Raw genomic sequence first — 14,012 nt, forward strand, 5'->3', positions numbered from 1 at the left:
AAAAAAAAAAAAAAAAAAAGAACTACAGGCTGCTCAAAGTCAGTAGAGGGCCTGTCCCTTTGGAATTTCCTGCTGGATGGTTAAGGCAAGAACCATCTTGGGCGATGCCTGTAGCTCAATGGGTAGGGTACCAGCCCCATATACCAAGGGGGGCAGGTTCAAACCCCGCCTCAACCAAACTGCAACAAAAAAAATAGCTGGGTGTTGTAGCTACTTGGGAGGCTGAGGCAAGAGAATCGCCTAAGTCTAGGAGTTGGAGGTTGCTGTGAGCTGTGAGCTGTGATGCCATGGCACTGTACCAAGGGTGATAAAGTAAGACTCTGTCTCTAAAAAAAAAAAAAAAAACAAAAACAAGAACCATCCACAAAGAGGGTAATTAAAGGTTCTGAAGAGGATTCGCAAAATAAGGGATGAGGAAGAGTAAGGTTTGGGGTAATGGAACCATAGTTAGGAGGCTGTCTCCCATATGGGAGAGACGGAAGAGTGACTGGGTTCAGACGAGTTTGGGCAGTGAAAAATAGTAATGTAGGAGGGAGACAGTAGTAGGACCTCAGCAGAGGTGAGTCTGCAAGTGGAAAAAATGCCAGCCCTGTGTGCGCTGCATGAGCTACATAAAGGTTTGAGAGAATGACCCACAGTGTTAGTGGTGGCTTAGGTCAGTTATGCAGCTCTGGTGGCTGCTCAGCACCAAAAGAGGGAAGGCCTGAGGGTAGACTTAAGGTGACTGAAGAATCCTGTAGGTCTCTGGTTTCCATTGTTTTTGAGCAAGAACACCTAAGCATGATCTTTCAAACACGGGAAGAGTGGAGCATAGTTAGGAAATCCCAATTTCCCCAAGGTTTGGAGAGGAGAGAGAAGACTTAAATGAGAGGGAAGGTGCGTCCCAAATTAAAGGGCCTTAGACCAACTGAAAGGCCATAGTCAACTCAAGTTCCTCAACCTCAAAACAGGCCCTGTGTTAGTTTCCTGGGGCTGTTAGTACCACAAATGGGCCAGGCTCCATGGCTCAACGCCTGTAATCCTAGCATTCTGGGAGGCCGGGGAGGGTAGATCACTTGAGCTCGGGAGTCCGAGACCAGCCTGAGCAAGAATGAAACTTATTTCTACTAAAAATAGCTGGATGTTATGGCAGGCAGGCGCCTGTAGTCCAAGCTCCTCGGGAGGCTGGGGCAAAAAGGATCGATTGAGCCCAAGAGTTTGAGGTTGCTGTGAGCTATAATACCATGACACTCAACCCTAGGGTGACTTGAGACTCTGTCTCAAAAAAGAAAAGAAAAGAAAAGAAAAGAAATATTAGCTGGGCATTGTGGCAGGTGCCTATATTCCCAGATACTGGGAAGACTGAGGCAAGAGGATCGCCTGAGCCCAAGAGATTTAGGTTGCCATGAGGTATGATGATGCCACAGCACTCTTCCCAGGGTGACAGAGTGAGTCTCTGTCTCAAAATAAATAAAGTACCACAAATGGGCTGGCTTGAAATAACAGACATTTATTCTCTCACAGTTCTAGAGGCTAAAAGTTGGAAAACAACGTGTCAGCAGGGCTGTGCTCCCTCTGAAACGTCTAAGGGAGGCCTTCCTTGACTCTGCCCAGCTTCTGGCAGTTTCTTGGCAATCTTTTGCACTCCTCTGCTTGCAGGTGCATCACTCCAAGCTCTGCCTTCATCATCACGTGGCATTTTCTCTGTGTATCCATCTCCACATGGTCACTTTCTTATAAAAACACCAGGCCAGGCACAGTGGTTTATACCTATAATCCCAACATTCTGGGAGGCTGAGGTGAAAGGATCCCTTGAGGTCAGGAGTTTGAGACCAGCCTGAGCAAAAGTAAGATCCTATCTCTACTAAAAATTGAAAAATTAGCCGGGCATTGTGGTGGGCACCTGTAGTCCCAGCTACCTGGAAGGATGAGGCAGGAGGATCCCTAGAGCCTGGGAGTTTGAGGTTGCTGTGAGCTAAGCTGAGGCCACACCACTGTAGCCTGGACAGCAAAGTGAGACTCTGTCTCAAATAAATAAATAAGGACACCAGTTGTATTGGATTAGGGGCCCACCCTACACCAGCATGACATCAACTAACTACATCAGCAACAATTGCCTTTCCAAATAAGGTCACATTCTGAGATACTGGGGGATGACACTGCGACATATTTTGGGGGAGTAGGTGGACAATATTCAGCTTATGACAGGACCAGAAACTGTTAAGAGTTGAGTTGCTTCCTGATCTTGGATAAAGGAAAATGAATGATAGTGTAAATGCATTTTGTAGGTAAGATTTTATCTTCAGGGGCAAATAGTGTACTTGTGCATTCCATAGGTGTCATTTGTCCTTAGACACCTTGTGTCCTTATGAACAAGGGCTGGGACAGGTACTGAATGTCAGTGAGGTTTTGGAAGGGATTGAGCAGGCAAGGGCATCATCCACATATTGTGCCAGAATGGAATTGCAAGGGAAAACCAGATCCATCAAATTAGCATTCAGAGTCTGAGAAAAGTTTTTTTAAACTCAAACTCCTGAGCTAAAGCAATCCTCCTGCCTCAGCCCGTCAGCTGGGACACAATGCCTGGCTAATATTTTCTACTTTTTAGTAGAGATGGGGTCTCGATTTTGCTGATGCTGGTATCGAACTCCTGATGTCAAAGGATCTGCCCACCTTGGCCTCCCAGAGAGCTAGGATTACAGGCATGACCCACCATGCCTGGCCCTGAGAAAAGTAAAGGTTTCAATGAACCAGTGAGGCATAGCCATCAATGGTTATTGTTGATTTTCCTGGGGAAAGCAAAAAGGGGCTGTGGGTGGTGAAGAGGTGTGGGAAAGAACGCATGGAGGCTCTGATCATTAAGGTGTGTGTTATTGGGCAGTCTGGGTAGTATGTGTACTTGAAACTAGTAGGAACCTTGGCGGGACTATTTACAGCCTGGAGGTCTTGAATTCCCTATATCCTTTATCATTAAGATTCTGAGGCAGAATCTTACTATGTCGCCCTTGCGAGACTGCTGTGGCGTCACAGCTCACAGCAACCTCAAACTCTTAGGCTTAAGCAATTCTCTTGCCTCATCCTCCCCAGTAGCTGGGACTATAGGCACCCTCCACAATGCCTGGTTTTTTTATTTGTAGTTGTCATTGTTGTTTAGCAGGCCTGGGCCATGTTTGAACCTGCCAGCCCTGGTATATGTGGCCGGCGCCCTAACCATTCAGCTATGGTCTCCAAGCAAGATTTTTTTTTTGAGGCAGTGTCTCATTATGTTGCCCTTGGTAGAGTGCTGTGGTGTCACAGCTCACAGCAACCTCAAATTCTTGAGCTTAAGCAATTGTCTTGCCTCAGCCTCCCAAGTAGCTGGGACTACAAGCATCTACCACAACGCCCAGCTATTTTTTTGTTGTAGTTGTCATTGTTGTTTAGCAGGCCCAGGTCAGGTTTGAACCCGCCAGCCTTGGTGCATGTGGCTGGCGCTGTAACCACTGTGCTATGGGCGCTAAGTCAATCACAAAGGTTGTTGAGGATGGGATGCAACTATTGCCGGGGCTAGAAGTGGATATTAAGAGGCTCTGAATGATGGTTTGGAGGCCCCAGGAAGAGTCTAGTGTCAAAAGCTTAGTACAGCAATTTCAGGAGGGCCAGGAAGGGATCTCTTTCTACCTTAAATGGTTCAGCTGCCGGGTGCACTGGCTCATGCCTGTAATCCTACCATTTGGGAGGCCGAGGCAGGTAGATTGTTTGAGCTCACGGATTTGAGACCAGCCTGAACCAGAGCAAGACCTCATCTAAAAATATAGCTGGGGCAGTACCTGTGGCTCAAAGGGGTAGGGTGCTGGCCCCATATGCCAGAGGTGGCGGGTTCAAACCCAGCCCTGGCCAATAAAAATAAAAATATAGCCGGGTGATGTGGTGGGCGCCTGTAGTCCCAGCTACTTGGTGGCTGAGGCAAGAGAATCTCTTGAGCTCAAGAGTTGGAAGTTGCTGTGAGCTATGATGTTACAGCACTCTACTGAGTGTGACAAAGTGAGACTCTGTCTCAAAAAAAAAAAGGTTTTGCCTTCCAGATATTCCCTCTGTTGAAATGGAGGCCCAAAGAGATTCAGAAATGCAAATCAGCAGACCTTGAGTTGTGGGTGTCAGGGAGAGATTGGTGTTTACAGAGGAGGTGGTAGAACTTGTGAGGAAGTTTAGTGAACTGAGATGGATGGGATAGGGCTAGCGTCTGGGAGAGATACTCCACTGGTGAACTTGGAATGCTATTCTTCCAAATTGACAGACTATCCCTTTCAAAAAGATTTATTGGAGTAGTTTGAATAAGAAACTGCTGGGCCAGATTGGAGAAGGCCCAATGAACTCAGAGTGGCTCAAAACTATATAGCAAATTGTGGTCCTATTGCCATCATTGTTGTGTATTGAGATCAGGAGCCAGGGAGACTGATAATTATGGCAGAGGGTGAACCCCCATGTCTGGGAAAATCCTGGCAGGACACCCTTTCAGGGGGTTGATGGATATTTTCTCCTGCATGTTGAAGGGTATTTGTGGACACAGGGGAGATAGTTTTCTGGGAGTGAGTTACTAGGGTGACTAAATCTTAGACTCAAATTCTTTTTTTGCATTTTAAGCTGGACACTCTCAAGTCCAATGTCCCTTTCCTTTACAGTACCTACAAGTGTCTCTCTATCAAGCCTTGGTTTTGTGGTTCCAGTGGCCCTGACAGAATGGACATTTTGTCTTTAATGGCTTAAGTTGTAGGACCCTAAGTTTGCATAGTGTGGATTTAATTTTTTCTTTCATGGCATCCTCAAGATACTGGGCTACCTCCTAGAATTCTGTTGTTGAGGCATTTGACCAGAGATTCTTATTTTTGAATCATATCTCTAATCTCTGGTCTCGTATGTTAACAAAACTAGTGACCAAGGTGGAAATAGATCAGGCCTAAGTGATCTCTGTCCATTTTCTAGCCCAGGTATGTCACTGGAGATGGATTCATTCTTCTGTTGACTAGACTCCTGAGTCTTAGACTGACTAGAGGTATAGGCATTGGGATGGCGTCTATAAGACTTTCCCCAATATCATTAGCTCTATGCCTTAGAGGTGTCCTAGTTGGAGTGGACATCCTCATTGCCTGTGGTTTTTAGCCTTTTCAAATAAAAGCAGCAGCAGCTCTAGAAGTGACCAGCAGATAGACAATTTGATATGAAATGGAAAGTCACAGAGAGTAAGCTCTCAGTACAGTACTAACCTAAACTGGCTGCTAGATTCTTTTCTGTTTTTAATGGGGCTGAAATTAAGTTTTTTCCTTTTTTTTTTTTTTTGAGACAGTCTCACTTTGTTGACCTTGGTAGAGTGCTGTGGCGTCACAGCTCACAGCACCCTCAAACTCTTGGGCTCAAGCAATCATCTTGCCTCAGCCTCCCAAGTAGCTGGGACTACAGATGCCAGCCACAATGCCTGCTTATTTTAATTTTAATTCAATTTTGAATTTTTTTTTTTTTTTTTGAGACAGAGTCTCACTTTGTCAGCCTGGGTAGAGTGCCATGGCATCACAGCTCACAGAAAACTCAAACTCTTGGGCTGAAGTGTCCTTTTGCCTCAATTTTTCATTTTTAGTAGAGAGAGGGTCTTACTCTTGCTTGGGTTTGTCTTGAACTCCTGAGTTCAAGCGATCCACCCACTTTGGCCTCTCAGAGTGCTAGAATTATAGGCGTGAGCCACCATTCCTGACCTCCCCACTTATTTTTAGAGACAGGGTCTTGCTCTTGCTCAGGCTGGTCTCAAACTCCTGAGCTAAAGCAATCCACCTGCCTCAGCTTCCCGGAGTGCTAGGATTACAGTAATGAGCCACCATGCCCAGCCACCCACTTTTTTAAAGAGATGGGGTATTGTTGTTTTGCCCAAGCTGGCCTCAAATTCCTAGGCTCAAGTGATCCTCCCACCTCAGTCTCTGGAGTAGCTGGAACTACAGTCATGTACCAACCTGCCTTTCAGATAGGTCTTTAATTATGGCATGTAAGTTGGAGTGTGCCCAAGGTTTAAAGATTGCTCACCACAATAGTGGAGGGCAGGTCAAGTGCCAGGGTGTCAATGGGGAATTAGCGAGCTGGAATGCAGGAGTCAGAGGCAGAGAGAAGCAGATAGTTGTTCCCTCCAGTCCAGCCTCTCTGCCTACAATATTTCAAGGCCAAGATGAAGTTTCAGAGGTCAGACCAGACCACCCACGATCCCTGACCTCCAAGCTTACTCTAGGCTGCCCTTGCCTCCTGGCCTCCCCCATCTTAGCCTTGTCCACTCTGGGTCATCACTGTCTGGGAACAGGTGTGTCTCTCCATTGGATAGTGAACCCCATGAGGAAGGGTTCTGGTCACCTCTGTGTCCCCAGCATCATCCAACACAGTGAGATAAAGGAAAAAATGAGTGAATGAGCATATTCAGTGTGTAGAGAAGGGATCACATCAATATTAAAAAACCACCATTGCTTCTCGGCCTTTTGGCTAAGATCAAATATAAAAAAAATACTAAATATTATGTATCAGTTTTCTGCTGCGGACCAGACTTGTGCTAACTGCACTGTTATTACTAGTCATAGTTAGTAGTAACACCACTAAATAAGGAATTAATTATCACAAACCATGAGATCAGGTGCTATTCTCTCAGTCCTCCACACTCCAGTCATGTTCCTTCCATTTCTCCCCCCTTCCTAACTCTTCTTCCATTATGCTTCCCTCTCCTCCCTAGTATACCTCTGTACCTTTCCTGTCTAGTCTTCTCTCCTGGCAGTCCTCCTTTATATTTCCTACCCTAGTTAGTCATTCTTCCAAAATTCCTCTCCCTTCAGTCCCCATTCCCTACCTCTTCCAGCCTCCCTTCATTTCAGGCAGAGCGCCTTCCAGATGAACTCCATCTTGGTGAAGAACATACTGATGATTCAAGAGTGCAGTGTGGTCAGAGACCAAGGCCATGAGGCCAGAGATGAGTCTATTTTAATTGTTAGGGAAGGGCCTTTGGAAATAATTCTCCCTACCCTCTGTGCATGTCCCATCTAGTCCGGGCAGAAAGCTGCTTCCTGTGGAAAAGTTCATAGCTGGATGGTGTGAAGGGCTGCTGTCCAGGGAGGCAGCTGGACAAGGGCACAGGGCCTCAGAGAACACTGATGCGTTCAGCTAGCCCCTGCATGTCGTGGTCCTGCGGTGGAAGCACCCCAACGATTTCGCTGCTTGCAGGCAGCATGGAGTCATGTAGCGGGTGCTCAGCCACAAACTGCTCCCAGCGGGCGTCATCACTCTCGTGCGTGATGTACCGTTCGCCCATCTTCCCCTCCAGCTCTCGGAGGTCCAGCCATGTTTGATACTCCTGGGCCAGGGAGAAGCAGGGTTAGCTTTGACACTACAGTAGTGCTTGGGCACTATCTGTTCTGCTAGTGGGAGTTGGGTACCGAAGGTGAAGCCACACCTTCCCAGCCCAGAAATTTAGCTCTATCCCCTCTGCAGCCCAGCCAATAAGAGACCCAGCCACCTTCCAGATTCAAGGGAAATGTAGGTTATCTCTATCCTTCACTATCTGCCTGGCCAATAAGCGATGTAGCCACACCCCTTTCTCCAACCCAGCCAGTGGGTAAGCCCTGCCCTCTCCATCACCTGTAACCAGGGGTGACTGAGAGACTTGTCCACACTGTAGCGCTTGCGCATCTTCACCTGCAGCAGGTTGTTAATGAGGTCGATGGCTGCACAGGAAGCAAAGAATTCAAGCCCTGGGTATGAGGGATTGCTCCTCCTCCAACAGACCCCCCCAGCCTACCTACCTGCCATCAAGCTCTGCCATCTGTATTAGCCCTGGTGGCTTAGAAGCCTTACCTGCGCCAATCACTCAACCCCCCATTACCTCATTAAATTACAAATTTGTCTCCTCCTACCTGCCTGAGTCCACAAAAGCTCCTCCTTTTCACCAGTTCTCTACCTCAGTTTCCCTGTTTGTATGTCACCTTCACAATTTTTGTCATTCACAGGTACATAAAGGTATACTTATACTATTCTTCATTTAGTATTTTTATTTAAACCAACTTATTTATCCAAGATCTACTGTTGTGTGTAAGTGGACAAAGCAAGGTGAAAAACCATGTGACTAGTATGCTGCCATCTATATAAAGGGGAAATAATATATGTTCACTTATTTCTTGTATATGTACAAAATATCTCTTGAGGGTAACTGTTGAATTGTAATAGTCACTGCCTTTGGGAAGAATAGCAGACAAAGAAAAGGAATTAGAGACATAACCTAGGGCCTTTTGTGTATTTAAAAATGTGAACCATCAAAAGGTAAAATTTCATTTCATTTTAAATCAATCATTTTTTAAGGTGAACATACATGTATTTATTTTGTTTTAAAGGAAAAAATAGGGCCAGGGACAGTGGCTCATGCCTGTAATCCTAGCACTCTGGGAGGCCAAGGCAGGTGGATCACCTGAGCTCAGAAGTTCAAGACCAGCCTGAGCAAGAACAAAACCCCATCTCTAAAAATAGCTGGACGTTGTGGTGAGTGCCTGTAATCCCAGCTGCTCAGGAGGTTGAGGCAAGAGAGTCGCTTAAGCCCAAGAGTTTGAGGTTGCTATGAGCTATGACGCCATGGCATTCTACTGAGGGCGACAAAATGAGACTCAAAAAACATGGGTTTAAAATGGAAATTTCATATTATTCTGGTCAATGAAAATCTGATGATCACCTGCAATATCCACAAACATAAAATGAAAATACAGACAGTCCCTGACTTATGAGGGTTCAACTTACGATTTTTCAACTTCATGAGGGGGCAAAGGCAATATGCATTTGGTAGAGACCATACTTCAAGTATCCACTCAACCATTCTGATTTTCAGTTTAATATTCAGTACATTAAATTAGATATTTGATAATTACTTATAAAGTAAGGTTTGTGTTAGGTGGTTTTTCTCACCTATCGACTTTTGTGAGTGTTCTGAGCATGTTTAAGGTAGGCTAGGCTAAACTAGGATGTTTGGTGAGTTCAATGTATTATGCATTACAGTATTTTTAATTTATGATGAATTTATCAGGACCTAACCCCATCTTTAAGATAATCTTATCAGATGATAGTCGGTCACTGTTGCATGCAGAGGACCCAGAGTTTGAGGCCTATTCTTTGCGAAAAGGACACTAGTGAGGCTCGGTGCCTGTAGCACAGTGGTTACAGTGCCGGCCACATGCACCAAAGGTGGTAGGTTCGAACCCAGCCCTGGCCTGCTAAACAACAATGACAACTGCAACAACCAGCTATTGTGGCAGGTGCCTGCAGTCCCAGCTACTTGGGAGGCTGAGGCAAGAGAATAGCTTAAGCTCAAGAGTTTGAGGTTGTGGTGAGCTGTGATGCCACAGCACTCTACCAAGGGTGACATAGTGAGACTCTGTCTCAAAAAAAAAAAAAAAAAAGACACTTGTGTCAAGCTTTAAGATAAGCCAGCACCTCCCTGAGGCTCTCCTTGATGAGAACCCCAGTGGCTAAGCCCTCACTGTGTGAAGCCATCTAAGGATAGGCTGTGTGTACATAGGCACCCTGCTCCAGCTAACACCCACAGGCTCCTCACACTGGTCCCTCCACACTCAAATTCACTCTTGCACACACAATATACCTAACTGAGGGACATTCTGAGTGGGTCCTGGAAAACAATCCTGAGGATCCTCAGTATGACTGCAGGACTCAGGTCACCCCACATTCTTACCACTTAGTGCTTCTCTCAGGCCCACCACCAAGACCTTCTCCTGCACTAAGCAGCCTCACTGTTGCCTTTCCCAACACTAACTTTGTGAGGCTGCACCCTCAGAGGGGACCCTCTCCGCTTCTGCTCTTCACAGACCACTCAACAAGCTGCTCCCTACAAGATCACTGTCCAAATTATCACAGTATTCCCAGAGCCTAGGCCGGTCAGTACCAGACACACAGAAGCACTCAATGTGTACGTGTTTATGATTATCAATAAACAACTGGCTCCGTAGCCGTCCTCCACACCGTCTTCCTGAACTCTCTGGCTCTAGCACCTGCCCCTGGCCCTCACCCTCTAAATATCTCATCCCTCCCCCAACCCTTGGTCAAAGCTCCCAGCCTCAGGTTGAAAACTTCCCAGGCCAATCCTCAAGGTGGCAGGTTGAAGTCACCAGGCTCAGCGCCTCTACCTAGCCACAAGACACCCCAATGTCTTCCATCCCCCATCTGCTCCCAGCTCAGGGAGGATCTCAGGGTCTGCCCTTTTCTTGAACTTCTTCAGAAACCCTCCATGGCCAGGTCCTTAGACTGGTCACCTTGACCTGCCCCCAGGCTCCAGGTCCATTTCCACCCTAGTCATACCCAGAAGAGTAACCAGAGCCCCAGTTGTCCCCCTTTGGCAGGGTTAACCCTTTCAGGGACATAACCCTAAAAGCTCTAGATCCCAGCCAACGTCTTGAGAGGATGTGGCTCTTCTGGATACCTCTGCCCTTTGACTTCCTCAAATTCAGTGCTTCTCCTGGTCCCACCGTAAACAAGTTGAGTCTCACTCAGCTCCTAAGGCTCCAAGTGTCTGTCTTGGCCCTTAGTTTCCAGCCCACGTAACCTAGCCTAGGCCTGAGTCTCCAGGCCTGCCCACAGTTCTAGACAGGATTTACCCAGCTGACCTTTTACAAGACCACCCTTCTCACGGTCCTGCCCCATGGCTGGACTCCGCCCCTTCAAGGTTCCAGGCTCAAGGCCCACCTATTGAGGCCTCGCCCACTCTTCCTCCTCCAACCCTTGCCGCCCACCTGCGTGGTCAGGGAGCCCCACCCACCTCCAGCTGAGATTTGGCTCCAGGGACTAGCAGGGTACATGAAGGCAGCGTTCTGGATCTGGTCGTTGATGTCCTCATCTTCGTTAAAGGGGAACGTGCCGCTGAGGCTGACATACATGATCACGCCCACCGACCACATGTCCAGTGAGCGGTTGTAGCCCTGGTTGAGCAGCACCTCAGGAGCCAGGTAGGCTGGGGTGCCCACCACTGAACGGCGGAACGACTTTTCACCAATGATGCGCGCGAAGCCAAAGTCACACAGCTTCACCTGCAGAGGGTGAGGGGTGCAGGGTCTGAGGGCCTGATGAAGCCGTCCCTCATATTCCAGAGAAAATTGAATATTGTTTCGACTGCAGCCTCCTCAACTCATTAGCTGAGTGACTGGGCAAGCGACTTCCCCTCTTTGTGCCACAGTTTCCTTATCTATAGGAGGAACAGGAGTATAACAGCACCCATCTCAAGTGGCTGCTGTGAGGATTACACAAATTAACCCAGCCAGAGTGCCCAGGATAGGGCCTGACATGCAGTGACCACTCAATAAATGCTGCTTGCTGTCACACCTCTGCCACCTGGAACGACCAGGTCTTTCAACCTCTTTGTGCTTTTGTTTCATTCATTCATTCATTCATTCTTTCTTTCTTTTTGTTGCAGTTTGGCCAGGGTCAGGTTTGAACCTACCACCCTTGGTATATGTGGCCAGTGCCCTACCGACTGAGTCACAGGCACTGGCCTGTGCTTCTGTTTCTTCTTTTGCACAGTGGAGATCTTTTTTTTTTTTTTTTTTTGAGACAGAGCCTCAAGCTGTCCCCCTGGGTAGAGTGCCGTGGCATTACAGCTCACAGCAACCTCCAACTCCTGGGCTCAAGCGAGTCTCCTGCCTCTGCCTCCTAAGTAGCTGGGACCACAGGCACACGCCACAACTCCCGGCTATTTTTTGGTTGCAGCCGTCATTGTTGTTTGGCGGGTCCGGGCTGGATTCGAACCCGCCACCTTAGGTGTCCATGGCTAGCACCTTAGCCGGTTAAGCTATAGGCGCCAAGCTGCACAGTGGAGATCTTAACAGTCCCTACCTTAAAGGGTGGCAGTTTGGATTAAAAGAGTATATACATCCAATGTGTTAGGAGCAGTATCTAGCACAGAAGGGCCTCTGTAATCTCAAGCCAGGCATCTAACTTCTCCAGGCTGCATTTTTGCCATCTCTATTGGGATTTCTTTCTTTCTTTTCTTTTCTTCTTCTTTTTTTTTTTTTTTTTTGAGACAGAGTCTTACTATGTCACCCTTGGTAGAGTGCTGTAATGTCACAGCTCACAGCAACCTCCAATGGCTTGGGCTTAAGCCATTCTCTTGCCTCAGGCTTAAGCCATTCTCTTGCCTCAGCCTCCCAAGTAGCTGGGACTACAGGCACCCACCCAACACCCAGCTATTTTTTTGTTGTAGTTGTCATTGTTGTTTAGCAGGCCCAGGTCACTCTTGGTAGAATGCCATGGCATCACAGCTCACAGCAACCACAAGCTCTTGGGCTTAAGTGATTCTCTTGCCTCAGCCTCCCAAGTAGCTAGAACTATAGGTGCCCGCCAGAATGCCGGGCTATTTTTTTGTTGCAGTTGTCCTTATTGTTTAGCTGGCCAGGGCCAGGTTCTAACCCGCCACCCTTGGAGCATGGGGTTGGTGCAGAGCCTGTATTGGGATGTTAATAGAGCTCTCCTCTAGAACTTTCCTAAGAATTAAATGGGATTGGGTGCAAAGTACTGCTGGTATGTGCCTGCCTCTCATTCACTGTTAATATCTAAGGTCATGGTCAAGCTTTTTTTTTTTTGAGACAGAGTCGCACTCTTGTTACCCTGATGGCATGCTGTGGCAGTCTCAAACTCCTGGGTTTGAGCAATCCTCTTGCCACAGCCTCCCATGTAGCTGGGATGACAGAACTCTGAAAACAGGCTAATTGAAAGGAGACAGTCACAAAAGACCATGTGTTTTATTATGGAATGATTCCATCCATTTATATGAAATGTTCAGAGGAGGCAAATCCACAGCAGCAGAAAGGAAGTTTTAAAATTAGCTGTGATGATACATGTACAACTAAACTGTGAAACTGCTAAAAGCCACTGAATTATATACTTTAAATGGATAAATTGTATATTATATAAATTGTATCTCAATACGCCTATTTTAAAAATCAAAAGTATAGCCCTTCCTACCACAGGGCCTTTGCACACACCCTCTGCCTAGAATACTTGTCTCCACAAAAGCTAACTGTTTGTCATGGGCAGTGCCTGTGGCTCAAAGGAGTGGGATGCCGGCCCCATATGCTGGAGGTGGCAGGTTCAAACCCAGCCCGGCCAAAAACTGCAAAAAAAAACGAACTGTTTCTCCTCTGCAAAGAGGTTTTCTGACTCTTCAATGAGGTTATACATCTTCTGGTGATATGAGTTCACAGAACCATGTATAGAATGCATTACAGATATAATGACATTTGTATAACAATCTGATCAACACATGACATGCTCAGCCCTCTATGATCTGCACTGTCTAATATGGTGGCTAGTAAGGACCTGAAATGTAGGAATTGAGCCTGAAGAACTGACTTCTTTCATTTTAATTAGTTTACATTTAAAAACTGATCCTTGATTTAGTTCTTTGAAAACTTAAATATGTTAGGAACAACTTGGTCATGTCAATCCATTTTCCCAACTGTTAATCTTATAAAATCTAAATAGAAATCAAGTTTTTTTTTTTTTGAGATAGAATGCAACCTAAAAATCAAGTATTTCTGATGAAAATCTAGCATCTGAATTGAGATATGGTCTAAATGTAAAACACACAAGGGTGGGGAGAGGTGGCTCACACCTATAATCCCAGCACTTGGGAGGCCAAGGCAGGTGGATTGCCTGAGCTCACAGGTCTGAGACCAGCCTGAGCCAGAGCAAGACCCCATTTCTAAAAATAGCCAGGTGTTGTGGCAGTCACCTATAGTCCCAGCTACTTGGGAGGGTGAGGCAAGAGAATCCCTTAAGCCCAAGAGTTTAAGGTTGCTGTGAACTATGACACCACAGCTCTCTACTGAGGGTCACAAAGTGAGACTCTGTCTTAAATAAATAAATAAATAAAACACACCAGATTTTGAAGATGTAATATGAAAAGCGAGTAGAGGCTCAGTGCCTGTAGCTCAAGTGGCTAAAGTGTCAGCCACATACACCAGAGCTGGCGGATTTGAATCCAGCCCAGG

At 46.6% G+C, this 14,012-nt stretch overlaps 1 protein-coding gene across 2 annotated transcripts in view; it reads right to left on the bottom strand.

The window, feature by feature from the left end:
• Positions 1-6,922: 6,922 nt before the first annotated feature.
• PRKD2 (protein kinase D2) overlaps positions 6,923-14,012 on the bottom strand; it is a 47,581-nt gene continuing 40,491 nt past the window's right edge. Inside the window, exons 16-18 of one of the 2 annotated variants that reach the window (XM_003799540.3) lie at positions 10,787-11,054; positions 7,615-7,700; positions 6,923-7,330 (exon numbers count right to left, since the gene is read on the bottom strand). In XM_003799540.3, the coding sequence (XP_003799588.1) occupies positions 7,118-7,330; positions 7,615-7,700; positions 10,787-11,054 (567 nt within the window). In that variant the 3' untranslated portion in view covers positions 6,923-7,117. The remainder of the gene's footprint in view (positions 7,331-7,614; positions 7,701-10,786; positions 11,055-14,012) is intronic. The other variant, XM_023519005.1, reaches the window with a different exon arrangement.

This window comes from Otolemur garnettii, unplaced genomic scaffold, assembly GCF_000181295.1.
Source record: "Otolemur garnettii isolate 467f Iridium unplaced genomic scaffold, OtoGar3 scaffold00152, whole genome shotgun sequence".
NCBI lineage: Eukaryota > Metazoa > Chordata > Mammalia > Primates > Galagidae > Otolemur > Otolemur garnettii.